Source organism: Pundamilia nyererei, unplaced genomic scaffold (genome assembly GCF_000239375.1).
Source record: "Pundamilia nyererei isolate P.nyererei 1_Seehausen unplaced genomic scaffold, PunNye1.0 scaffold00013, whole genome shotgun sequence".
Classification (NCBI taxonomy): Eukaryota; Metazoa; Chordata; class Actinopteri; order Cichliformes; family Cichlidae; genus Pundamilia; species Pundamilia nyererei.
Genome location: NW_005187414.1, coordinates 5316447 through 5330357, shown reverse-complemented (window position 1 = coordinate 5330357; position 13911 = coordinate 5316447). Strand labels below are relative to the sequence as shown.

Genomic DNA, 13911 nt, shown 5'->3' with positions numbered 1-13911 from the left:
AACTACCAAAATAAAAACTAAAATGGGTCAAGTGAAAACCACAAAATGTTCGTTCCATGCTGCGAAAATGAAACTGAAGAAAACAAATCAGCTTCATCACAAACATGAAAAAAAAGAAAGAAAAGGGAATCTACCGGGTGAGATGGCTCTCCGAGGCCATGTGGCTTCCACTGAGCCTTTTTTCACAATTACAACTTACACAATTTTACAGTAAGAGAAGTGACACGTGACATCTCGCTAACACGAAATAAAGCAATTATAAAGGAACAATGCAGAGTTTGTGTAAGTGAATATTTTTAGACCTAAACTACTAAAACATTCCCCAAACCATATTACACATTGCATATTCTATGGGATAAAAAGCTTTATGAGAAATATCATCAGCTATAGAACCACAGCACTAGTACATCACAGGACATTACAGATTTTAATGTTCTATTCTAAATCATTTAAAGCTTTCATTCATGGAAACACTGGTGGCAGAGTTTCCTCACACTTAAACCTGACTTGGGTGGGAGTCCCATGTATCTTGGCAACATACTTTGCATTTTATTCTAATTTTTTCCTCCGTCTCCGACAATGATGTGACCTATTTACAACTGGAAAATTCCCTTACTCTTATTTTAAAGTACAGTTAAGTTGACATAAGATGTAGCCTTTCGAGACAGAAAGTCCACACATACTTTTGCAATATGAGTAACCAAATCGCTTTTTATGCAAGGCTTTACTTTTTTCCAGGAGTTGAGTGATACAAAGTACAAAGATGGCTAACTAAGTTTAGTTAATTATGTTCACTTATACTCTCTACTTATTAAACATTTGCCAGGTCAAAATAAAATAATAAAATAAAAACAACTGGTCCAAGCTTCTCATTTCCACTGTTTACTGTAATACTGACCATGTGAACCACTTCTGGGTAGATCGGTTCGGTGATGACGTTCCTGTTGTGGGTGATGTACTCCACCATCTCGCTCAGCGCGGCTCGTTTCACCTCCTTCCATTTCAGGTCACTCAGTGGGTCTGAGACAAAATCGAAGAGAACGCAGCACTGACGCAACTTCTGGATAAACAGCTTCTCCTGCTCTGCAGGGGGAACATCTGTGAAACAGAGAGAAGAAAGGCTGGAATTAAATTCAAATTCTCTTCACAAAGCAAAATGTCAATGATTTTTAACATTAGAGCAGCAATGATACCGACAGGCTGACTTACTTTTAAATGTTTTGCTAAGCAATCTCTTCATTTTACAACCATATTTTATTTTGCTGTGATCCATCACAAAGGACTTATAATGTTATAGACTGCAAGGCATGTCTCTGAATAACTTTAGGTTTACTGAGCTGTGCTGTGCTTGTTTGAGACAGAACGGTTGCAGCTTTTGTGTGTGCGTTTTCATTTATTTGATAGTTCAGGAAATGCTGGATTTCCTACTGAAAACTCTTTAATAAAAACACCAGATACACATATTTTGTGCTTCTCCAGAGGAAAGAACATTTCGACTTGCTGGCTTTATTCTGGGCACGACTGCATTGTTTCTACAGACTTCACTGGAACTGTGAATTTGTGCACAGCAGCTCAGCTGTTTGCTTGGAGATAAGCATTTTGGTTGATAAAGCAGAATATATCCGGGTGGCACGTCACATGATAGATAATGAAGTTACCAGTGCCCCATGCATCAACTGTGCACAGCAGCTCTCTCTGTGCTGCCAGTGTACCCGGTGATGAAAGCCTGCTGACAGCCAAATAACAAATCACAGCTGCTTAAAGCAATAACCAATCACAGAGTAGAGCAGCCCTGCAGCTGACGTATCCGTGCGCCAACTGTTGTGAAATCCTTTGGTAAAAAATGAAAACTGTTCATCCAAATGATTTCAAACTCAACTCTGCACACACATACACACGTTCCTCTAGTTATTAAAGCAAAAAGCAACCAATTCAACTTAGTGAGGTAATGACTGCTATGTTATCGCCACATCAATGATGCAAAAGATCTAAATCACCCTCTGGGAATGTGGGGCCACACCTACCTGTGTATCATTATTAGCTTGCAATTAAAAAAAATTACATGTTTTTGCAGCCAATGAATTTTGCACAATGAGCTAACCTCCAATTAGTGTCAGTTTAAATGATTTATAACCACTTGACAGCTTCCTCAAAGATATGAACGATTAGAGAAAAGTATGAAAACATTTTTTGTCTGCAATTAAGTAATTAAGTGACAATAACAAAGCTTCTAAACAGAATTATTATATATTAAAATAGATCATAATTTCAATCAACTTTCTGGACTGCTCAGAGGGAACCTGAACGGAGCTTGAAGGGTTTGCACACTCCATACATCATAAGGTGTGCAACAGTGCAAGGTATGAAAGTTCGGACGTTTTTATAAACAAGACCTACTCTAAATCTACAGGTAACCATTTTAGCAATTTTAGAAATAGCTATAATGTGTGCTCTCTCCCTTTATCAGCACTCAGGAAGAAGAGCTCTGAATAAAGTGCAACTTACTTTCACCTTTTTTTGACAAAAGTAGAAAGGACGCCATTACTACAAGCAGCCTATATAGCACCAAATAACCCCAGCATTATGCAATCTACTGTGATGGGGCCTTCACTAGGACACAGCCATTTCCCTTTTCTTTACAATGATCAAAACTGTCAGTAGCAGCCTGTAATAAATGACACGAGTCACAGAAAGGAAGCTTCTCCTCTGAATTAGCCTGAGCTCATCCGATTCCCAAGCTCCAGAAAATACCATGAAACCAAGAGAAGTGGATTGGTGCTCATTCATTTCCATCCAACACGGGGATTAGTGTCTTAAAACAGAATGTCACCTTATAAAACCTACCTATGGGGCAGCATTAATCTCTTCATCACAGTCTGTGATTCTTGAGTCTTTCTTTTCTCCCCATTAACAATCTGCATGTGTACCCTACATCACCATGGTGACTGCAGGCAGAGACAGGACTTTGGACCAGGGGGTGACCACTGCTAATCAGAGACGCATGTCTGCTGCTTCTACACTGGAATCAAGAGACCGCTGAATTGCTGATCACATCAGCTATGGCTGAAAAAAGTGTCAGCCAAAGGCATCATGCAAAACATGAATCATGGAGTAAAATAAGTCAGTCAGCACTCCCTGCTACACTCAGTAATCTTACAGATACATTTATAAACGTCCAGTGGCTTTCTTGAACACTTTGGAATAAAGAGTTAAAACAGCACGGTAATCTGTAATTATATATCTACAGTATTTTCTGTGCAGACCCTGCTTTGCATAAGTTGATACCAGACAAAATGTTAACAGCTGGCACCAATAAAATAGGTCAATTCTAAAAGATTCAGTAATGGAGGCAATGCTCACAGACTAGAACCTCAAATTGCGACTGACAGCACACCTCCACATTAGTCACAGAGGAAACGTTAGCATTTAAAACAGCATGAAACAAAGCTGTCTGAGGGCTAGCTGTAAATCCTATAAGTTCTTTTAGGTAGACTACCCTTTTGAATCAATAATGTATTTGCTTTATAATTCCCCAACACTGTTACAGTGTCAAAGCTTTGTGGTGAAGCTTCCTTACTTTACTGTTGCTTCCTTTCTTATCTAATGGCTCTTTGTTGGCTCTTGTTTTACGTTTGTCTGTTTTTATACAAATAGTTATACATGCCATAAGATATTTTGAAAAAACTGGAAAATTTTTGAATTTATATTTAGAAGACTAACTGCCATATTCAAACTACTATCCGCAAACAGGATCCAATTGAGCACAGTAAAAGGTCAAACATCAGCCAAGCTCTTGAGCTTTTGCCACAACATCCGTGGAGAACACTAAAGCTGATCTATTTTGTATTTCTGGAGCAAGTTTACATAAGAGTGTCTTCCTTTCCAGTGAGGTGCACTAACTGTGAAAGTAAAACTCACGACCACTTTTTGTGTTCATGACTAATATTCAGCTTGCTTCTGCTTAAGTGCGTACAGTGTGTTTAAAATATATATATATATTAAGCCTTGTTTGGACAGTGAGCACAAATACTTGTCAAATTGATGAACAATCCCCTCTAAATGCATGCAAGTTAATAAAAATATTTATAAGTGTTAAGTTAATATAGTAGCATCTGTTTTACTAGGAAGTCTCAAAATTTTACCCTTAACTCTTTAACGCTTGAAATCCTACAAGGAGTAACCCTTTAAGGTCTTTTCTGAATTGAGCTGCTTATAGAACAAAATGACTGGGTGTGCAGATTCGTGAGGGTGGTCTCTGCTTATTCAGCTACCCTTTGAAAAACCCAGAAACTATCATAATGGTCATCAAACAACATCTTTACTGATAAACACTGAGGTGTCAAAACTTGTCATTAAGGGTAGAGGGGAGGTGGTCAAATGTGGTGTTTATAGTGAAAAGAGTAAGATGAATACAGAAAAACGGTTGCCGAGTTATTTGAGGCTTGGTACACCTGCATCAAGTTTTGTTCCTATTACTGTTACAGGCCGACTCATGAGCACCTCGACTCATCAGCCTCTGAGTGCTGAGAGGTCTACCAGCTCCTGTTACACAACAGCACTAGGGTTTCTGAACAGACCTAAAATATTAAGAGACCTGCTGTGCAACTGCAGACTTCACACACGAGCGTCTCTGCATGGATCAGTGAATAACCTTTACTCATCTAAAAGCTCCAGCATGCATACAGGAAGCCAGCCACGAACACAAATTGCTTCTAAGCACAACTCTTGACTCAGACATTCTGTACTGCGGAATATGAAAATAACTGATTAATAAAGTGTCCCTAATGGCAAATGTGGTGCGCTTACCATCTGTCCCTTCAGACACAGGATATCCAAAGGAGGGACCGGTGGCTTTCTGCCATAACTTGCTGTAATTATCACTATGCATATAAATGTCACGAGACCATGTTAACAGCCACATAAGCAACACCATGATACTGACATCACTGTGACAGCAGCAAGCTTATGAAATAATTGGCTGCATGTTAAACACACACTGCCACTTCATCTAGAGACAGCTTCCAGCTTCCTTAAGTTTGTCCGAATCAACGTCAACTCAAAAAGAACACTGGAGCTACAACAACATCAAACAACCTTTCTACTTATGTTAGTCACATTGCAACAATACAATACAGACATATACAAACTAACAACAAGCTTTGACCTCACTTCCTATGACATCAATAGTGTTGATGGGGGAGGGGAGACTCAAAACTACCAATCTTACACCCCCCCCCCCTCTCTAAACTAAAGCTAAGCTTTGCAATGTCTTGGCAGAACCCTTCCTTGCTGACATACAAACACAATCACCTCCTTTCTCTTTCAAAAACCCTCGTGCAAACAACACTAAAAAAAACTCTTAAACTCGCCTCCACAAAAGTAATGATACATATAATATCAAGCTTTTTTTTTCTTTTCTTTTTTAAATCACCAGCTGTGGCTGCTTAACACTCAAGCCCACCTCCTCTTTAAACAGACCAGTACACAGCAGCAGATTTCCTATTCTCACCTCTAAAATGCATGAGGGCCACAGGCTGGAAAGGCCCATTGGCGCTCGGTCCATCCAGAACCATCCCGCCGGCAGCTCTAGTACATGCCAACATCAGTGAGCTGAGGCAGGAAACAGGAGAGAAGAGGGTAGCCCAGGCTAAGGCGAGGAGCCAGCCTCCATTTTAGCACGAACACTGAGCAGAAAATGAAGCTCCCCTGCTGCTGGAGGGAACCAGCTAGTTAGTGATGTCATCCCACACAGAAGCAACCTGGTTGGTTAGCTGCAATCACATGGGCGGGCTGTCAGAATAAATAAACATGAGGAAAGAGACTGGCTGTTGGAGTGGGGAGAAAAGGGGTGGGCCAGTTACTGTGATTGGGCCAAAAGAACCTACATCTGTCAAGGAGTTTTTAAAGCACAAACAACTCGCCTGAATTCCATTTAACCGGTTCTGAAATAACCACAAATGGAATAATAATACCATGGAATACAAATAACTGTACAATATGTAGGTTGCTTGTAAGAAGCAGAGGACAAAGGAAACAATTTATTTCTCTTTTAGTCTTTAACTTCCAACAACACCCACATGGAAAAAAAATAAGAAAAACTTATAAAAGACTTGCATCAGCTTTAGCTTGCTTCATATAGTGAATCATATAACGCTTATATGATATACTCATGAAAGTGGCCACTTTCTCATTACTTTCATATATTGTTTTAGGAAGTATCCAAAACATGCAAGTTTCATTTATATAATTTTTCAAGGGATCTTATATCTGTTTTCACTCTTATATGCTTTTCATACAAGTTTCACACAAGACAGATACAAACTTTAGAAGCTTTATATATATCTTTTCCATATTGGCAAACCTAAATAAAACAAAATACAACAAGGTGTTCAATGCTTAATGTCACCTTACACTGGTCATCAACTAGTGGACCTTTTTTTAATGTCTGCTGCCATTTCCAGCATGCGTGCCAACTTTGTGCGCGTGTGTCTGTGTTTGCATGACAGATGGCTCTTCAGCAGCACAGCCTGAGCCCAGGTGTATGTGACAAGAGAAACAGGAAGGCAGGAAGTCTCAATGTGAGCAACACAGGATGTGCATATGCAGAAAGCCACATTTTGAATCAGCAGCACTGGGGAACAAAAGCCTGCACTGTAAACCTTTGCGGGCACATTGGTGACACAGACAATTAAAAGCAAGAAATCCATACTCCCAGTCACTGGCGTAGCACTCCCAAATATAGTAACCACTGCACCCTTAGAATACAATAGGGCTCTGTAAAACTCTGCACACAGACAAACACAATCAGAACATACACCGACATTTTTTTTTTTTGTGCATGCCATATGTGTTATCATACTGAAAGTACAGTAAGCACATACAGACAAGGTGTCGAAACAGTGATTCAGCTAAAGTCATAAGCATTCCTATGCACGAAGAATAACCACGCAAATACAGTGTAGATGGGTGTGAATTAAACAGATTTGGACTACAGTGACATACAATCTAATAATTTTTGCTGCATAAGAAAGCCACCGAGGAGAAAAGACTGCACAAAAAGACTTTGCTTACCCCATTAGAATGAACATTTCATAACCGTAGCTGTGTGACAACCCACAAACATTTCTATTAAAATGTGTGTATGGCATACTAGCCTTCGCAATTACTTCTCTTCTGTGAAGGACAAAAAACGACATTATTTTTTTGCACTATGATTGCTGTCATTTCAGTGATTGGCAGCGTTAGCTAAGATTACATAAAACTGGCCGAGCAACTACAGCAAGGCAACAGGGTTGTTTTTTCTATGCAGTTTCTGCATAATATGCAAAGAAGGAAGACACTGATATACTCTTGACTGCTTAAAAGTAATTAGGGGAATCATTATTTGTGGATAATATTGTCCAGCAGATGTAACTCTATACAGAGGTTTGGTTAAGCTCGGGGCGATCGTGGCTCAAGAGTTGGGAGTTCGCCTTGTAATCGGAAGGTTGGACAGTCTTGGTCGTTGTGTCCTTGGGCGAGACACTTCACCTGTTGCCTACTGGTGGTGGTCAGAGGGCCCGGTGGCGCCAGTGTCGGGAGCCTCGCCTCTGTCAGTGCGCCCCAGGGTGGCTGTGGCTACAATCACCAGTGTGTGCATGTGTGTGTGAATGGGTGGATGACTGGATATGTAAAGCGCTTTGGGGTCCTTAGGGACTAGTAAAGCGCTATACAAATAGAGGCCATTTACCATTTAAGCTCAAAAAAGAAAAATAGAATACATAAAAAGTGTTTTGGAAGTTTCACACTTTCAAAAAAAACAAACAAACACTGTTTTAGGCTAATGTAAAGTTTGTGCAAAATGCATTTTGTGTGGTATTTCATAAAGCACATAATGGTGTCACGGTTCCTCCCTGTGGGTTTGCACTTCTCCGCTGGAGGTGCAGGAGGTGTGGTGTGGTTCGAGTCCGGCTGCTGTTTGTTCTTGCACACTTCTTGTATTGCGACTGTTGCTCCTGCTACACAACCTTGAGCTTGTATACGTGTTTGTCTGCAGGTTAGAGGATGTAAAAAGTCTTACACTAAAGTCAACTGTACAAAAAGGGAACAACTACACCCCTAATGGATGTAATACTTAACATCTAGTTTAGTTGGTCCTAATATATACGATAATGGAGCACTTCATCAGCAGGAACTAATCTGGGCATATAAAGGGCTCTTTCTTGCCATTTTGTACCTTAGGCATAGTGCATCCATGACCATGAGAAGAAAATACTGGATTACTCATTACAAATGCTACTTTGGCACATGCATTCACCAAACTCGAGCTTTCTGCTGTGTCTGTGCTATTTTTTAAATGCGAAAAAACTTGTGAGATTGCTATAACACAAGTATGGTTTCAGAGCTTTTTCTAAACGTATCATTGATATCAGCAGCACTGCCTAAAATACACAACGAAGTGGTTCATTCACAGGTCTGCTGATCTTCAATGTCACGGTCCTCTGTAAACGCTTAAGGCTCAGATCTATTTGGAGAAACAGACTGATCGACGCAGCTGAGGACACAGGCTCTTTCAACAGTGGCTGAACTTAGGCAGCTTCCAATGATAAGGACATCTTTATCAAGATCCAACCTATTTTTTCTTCTTCTCGTAACGCAAAGATGAATCACAAAGCGATGATACATGCTGATCTGTATTAGTCACATTAGAAGCAGATATATTAAGAAACAAAGCCCAGATTTGTTCATTGTGCCACTAAAAATGTTGCACAAGTGGAAAACACCTGTGGCTGATGACTGCAAGATAAACACGCTTGGAGATCGCATTTAATGTTGCAGCTTAAACCTGGTAACTTGAGGAATGTGTTATTATAATATGTACAACAGTTTAAAAGCTTAAAACGTTTTTCAAAGTTCAAAAACAAGTTTTAGACCTGCAGATATAGTAAACGTGTGTGAATTAATTAAATGCCATTTTCAATATTTACTATTCTTCCAAACAAAAGACCACCAATTCAGATACAGTGTCATGTTTTTTAGTAGGATCCTGTCATTTCTGAATGTTGCTGATGCATAAATGAAATATTCACTGCTTAAATATAGCAATGTGTCTGATTCTCTGACTTCTAGCTACAAAACCCTTCTAGAAGCAATGCTGAAAAGTCCAATCATGCAAAACCAGGATCACTGCCAGTGACTTTTTTTGTATTTTTATTCATATGAAATGTCTGACCCGGGAAGTTTCTGTCATGAGTTGTAGGGGCCTTTTTCTGCTTCCACATGTATTCAAAGTTAAAGACGTTTCTCTGACATGACATGACAAATAGTGATTTAACGTTAAGATTACTTCCTGGAAGCTTTAGAATGTAACTAAAAGACAACCACAGTAAAAGCAACATTTCGATTCATAAAAATAAAAACTGACTGACGTACACTTTAGTAGTTTGACTTAGACCTGTGTTTTCTGCTAACAGTCATTGGCACCTACTAAACAACTGTATTACAGGTAGCAATAGCAGAACTAAACACACAACTTATTTAGTTTTAACATCTTCACGTTTGCTGTCATTATCCTGTCTCCTTAGTGCTAGGCTGAAAAAATGCTTAAAAAAAAAAACATAACTGCTGACCATATAACTTCTGTCATCTTTACTGTTTATCCCTCAAAATGAAGATGACTGTACACTGAAGAAGTCAAACATAACTAGCTGTTGGCACACAGTGTGACACCAAAAAATAAAAAAAAATAGGCTCCAACCCTCTGAGGCATGAACCTCTGAAAGTCCCCTGTGATATGTCGCACCAACATGTCAGCAGCAGATTTCTTATATTTTGTGAACTGTCAGAAGCACTGCAGCTTATTAGACTTGGGACAGCCCACTGTCTCCAGCTGTCCCTGCTCCGTCATTTGTGTCCATTGTGTCTTTGACTAGTGCTGAAGCCCGTGTACCGTTCTCACTGATAAGATTCATTTCAGACAATTAATAATTTACAATGAACTACGCTCATTCAACAGGAGAAACACAACAACGGGAGAAACATAACAATTTGTGACGCATAAACTAAATCCAAACTACTTTGAATACTAGTAGCTACATGTTTATAAAAGATCAGAAATGTCCCAACTTAACCTGCGACAATAAAAATAATATTTTATATCCTGTACCCACCAGAATCTGCCGTGACATAGGCATTTAGCCTCGTCACTATCTGTAACATTTTACTCTACACAATTTCTCTCTCATCCAACTGTTTACTCAGTAAAACATATCTCAGAGTTAGCACGAACTACTGTTCACAGACTAATAAACATTCTCGGTCATTATGGTTTCATTATGTTGTTTTTGTAAGGCTTTTCCTGGTGTCCTTCTGTTTAAGTGTTTTATTTTCCTTATGTTTTCTTTTTTACATTGTGTACAATGTTTGCATATCTGCGGTCTGCCGACTGTTAGTTATATCCATTAAAGTGCCCCTTAAAACAGTTTCACATTATAAAGGAACATGGGAAAGTTTTGCATTGCCATTAAGCATAGTCTCATTAAAAAGGTAAGGACTGCAAATTTCATACACTATGTTAACTGTACCCTCAATTTAAAAAAAAAAAAAAATCAAGATTAAAAAGTATTATCTGTTTTTAAACTTTGGTTACAAGTAGATATACTCATGTCCTTCAACATCACCTCTCATATTTGACACTCTAGCCACAAGGTGGCACCAAACCCTGTGAGACCAAGGCTCCATGAAGGAGAGCTCCTGCTTTAAAAGAGAACCCATACAGAGGGAGCAACTGTTGTTGTTCTGTGCTTTTTGGCACATGTATATAACACTTGCAATGAGACAAAGAAAGAGGAATTAATCTCCTGTTTACTTGCCTCAGTCAGACAGATCTCCAGCTGAACATTATGCCAAACACAAAAAAAACAAGTTTGGATTTGTGTATTTTGTCTTATAAAATCTACACACAAAAAAAAAAAAAAAACGGCAGCTCACCACATCGGGTTTCAACAGAAACCAAACTATCGTCCAAACAAATGCAAAAATTTGAACCATACAGTCAAAGAAAGCACACACGAATCTGGAAGTTCATGGGAAAGGCCTGCTTCTGGTCAGGGTTTTTAAGTCTCGCCTCAACTTTGCGGCTCTGCGGGACAGGCTCACGGACATGTGTTTCCATCAGGAGGTGGTGAACATGCCTGGAATGAAAACAGGTCAAGCGAGGAGCCTGTTTGGACAGGACTAAGTGATAACATCTACTTGGCCACTGTGGGATAATGTTTTGCAGAATGTTATCAAAGCTCTCATTGGGGTGTGGGAAGTGAGCAGGCTGTATCAGAAATGAAGTTAAGCCTATTGGTTTCCTCACACGTTACAAAGGTAAAGGCTAGCTAAGATAAAGACACAATCATTTTTTTATGGCAGAGCATAAAGACACAATGAACAATAAATGGCCTGTTATCATGTTGCCACCTTAGGAAATCCAACTTTGCTCTACATGCCAAGGTTTCCAAAGACAGAAATAACATTCGTAAATTCTCCCTGAAGAACGCTGCCTTTGCTCTACTGTGAGCTTACAAGCCTCCCACCGATGACGAAAAACAAAAACAAAAGCGCTCTTTTCTGCACACACGGCATCAGTGCCAGAACGTCCACAACATTGAGTGTTCAATGTTTGCTAGACAGACACGGCACAGAAAAAATATCTTTTACCAAATACAGAAACTTTTGAGCAAGTAACCCAACGAGACTGCATTCACCACCATTCGGGGTTACATCAGTTCCATAAACTTTACACTGCTGTTGCATCAACTGTAAATAATCTAACAATCCAGGAAATATCTGTCCTTGAAAGGAGATGGATAATTCTCCCTACCCACTCTGAAAGTGTCGGGCACATTTCCAATGTCCCAACTTTGTTTCACTTACTAAACAGAATAGTCATCTGGGGACCACTAAAATACCATTTTCCTACGAGATTCTTATTTTTCCTGAGTCTGAACATTTAGAAAGAAACAGAAACAGTATAACCAATTCCTGTTGTGCCATTGCCACTATTAGTTATAAAATTGTTTTTGAAGTTTAATTACATGATTATTTAACAGCCAACAATGTCAATATAACTGTCTGTAAAGCATACCACTATGTTAGGTAACTATAATTAAAGTACTGAGAAATTATGCGTGCAGTCATCCATGTATACACAGGACAATGCTGACAATATGCATTTATTGCTCGTTGCTCTTGGATCTGGCACTGAACTTGGACACTAAATATCCATATACATCTGTAAAGTTCACGAGGAAAGACAGGAGGAGGAATAGTAGTAGCTGGCAGACATGTCTTATCTGCTCACTGGCAACATTCGGAAACACAAGGGCCGTGGAATTAAAGCTTTATCTCTGGATTATCACTAAATATAGATGCTTGGGTTAAATCCAGAGCAAAATCCATGCCATGCATGTCCTCTGTTTGTTTCCACATATTGCATAATGTCATGTTCAGCCTGGTATTAAAATGGGGGTGATGCAGCAAGGGATGCTCATGGGAACTTCTGTGGGGAAGGAGTGACTAAATAATTGAGTACGTGCTTGTTAGTACATATTTCTGTGAGGTGTGCACTTATCTAGATCTGCATTTGAGACATTTCTTACATATTAAACATACACAGGCAGACCAGGTAGTTTTCTCCACCTGCCAAATTTGGTTGATTTGATTTTTGAATTCTGTGCAAAACCCTGAAGCGTGAAAACATTACCTGAACTCCGTTCTCTATGAATTTATAACAAATGCAAATTCTACCAAATCGAGCGCACTCTGTAGTTCATTATGTGATTACATAAAATGGATTTCAGACTGTCACACAGGTGAATACCTTTAAAAGCAGGAAGTTTCTGCAGTTCCCTGTTGTTGCTCAAGCTGAAGCGAGAGGAGCTCTGCCTCTTGTCCTTTTTGACAGGTGTCTGGGAACCTGGCTGCTTCCCCTTTAGTAGCTGAGTTGTTGGAGGAACACTATTGCTAGCCTTCCTGTTAGAGCTCTGCTGAAACAAGAGAAAACACACATTAGTTACACGGACATAAGAGCAAAGACACACTAAAAAAAAAAGATGCAGGTATAAAATATGGGCGAATGAACCTCTGCAGAAATCTAATAAAAATGTGTGCATGCAGCCACCAGCCAAGGAGCACAACTGGTACTTTTAATTATATACACTGAGTTGCCATCCACTTGACAAAATGCTCATTTAAAAAAAACAAACCCGTTTACCAAATGTACAATTACTCTTTACAATAGTGCATCATCCTGATGTGGGATCACCTGAAAGCAGCAAGTTCAACTGATCCAGCCTTCCTAGTAGGATCCATTTATCAGTGTGGACCTGATGACACAGAGCTTAATTCACCTGATGCAGCTGTGGAGTCTGAGTCACAAGAGATTTATCAAATTCGCTTAAGACCCAGACAAAGTTGGCCACAGTCTGAGCCACACTACAAGACAGACAATCAGTCTGTGCCACTAGAAAGCTGTTGTGTGAAGTGGAAAATGCCGCTGTGCTGACCTCTGCTATGAACTCGATTACATATTAATGTACTGGAAAGATCTGAATTAACTCATGTAAGTATATTAGGCCAAAGTAGAAACATCTGTCATCTATGGTTCTTCTCATTTAATGCTTCAAATTTTCATTTGTCAGTTATGGTTGCTGACAGCAAGCCAAATGAAAGTTACATATATATTACATAACAGCCTTTACAGTTATGCATTTCTGGTTGACAGAGCATATGGGAAAAAAGGAAGGGTGGGGGCAGTGACAACAGCTTGCAGCCCAGCGATTTTAATTTGACACAGGTTGGTGCACTAGCTGATCTAATACATGGCTGCTGACACGCAAGTCTAATGCTGGCAGAGCCTGAAACTTTCAGCTTGAGAAAAAAAAA

The 13911-nt window shown here is 39.5% G+C and overlaps 1 protein-coding gene across 3 annotated transcripts in view; it reads right to left on the bottom strand.

Annotated features, from left to right (window-relative positions):
- Positions 1-13911, bottom strand: part of ppp2r5cb (protein phosphatase 2, regulatory subunit B', gamma b) — a 39870-nt gene that overhangs the window by 22394 nt on the left and 3565 nt on the right. For 2 of the 3 annotated variants that reach the window (XR_001290269.1, XM_013908725.1), the window contains exons 3-4: positions 12848-13010; positions 899-1098 (exon numbers count right to left, since the gene is read on the bottom strand). Coding sequence is in view for 2 of the 3 variants with exons in the window: in XM_013908725.1 (XP_013764179.1) it covers positions 899-1098; positions 12848-13010 (363 nt within the window). In the remaining variant the exon portion in view is untranslated. Of the gene's footprint in view, positions 1-898; positions 1099-5509; positions 5747-12847; positions 13011-13911 lie in introns of those variants that run through there. The other variant, XM_013908726.1, reaches the window with a different exon arrangement.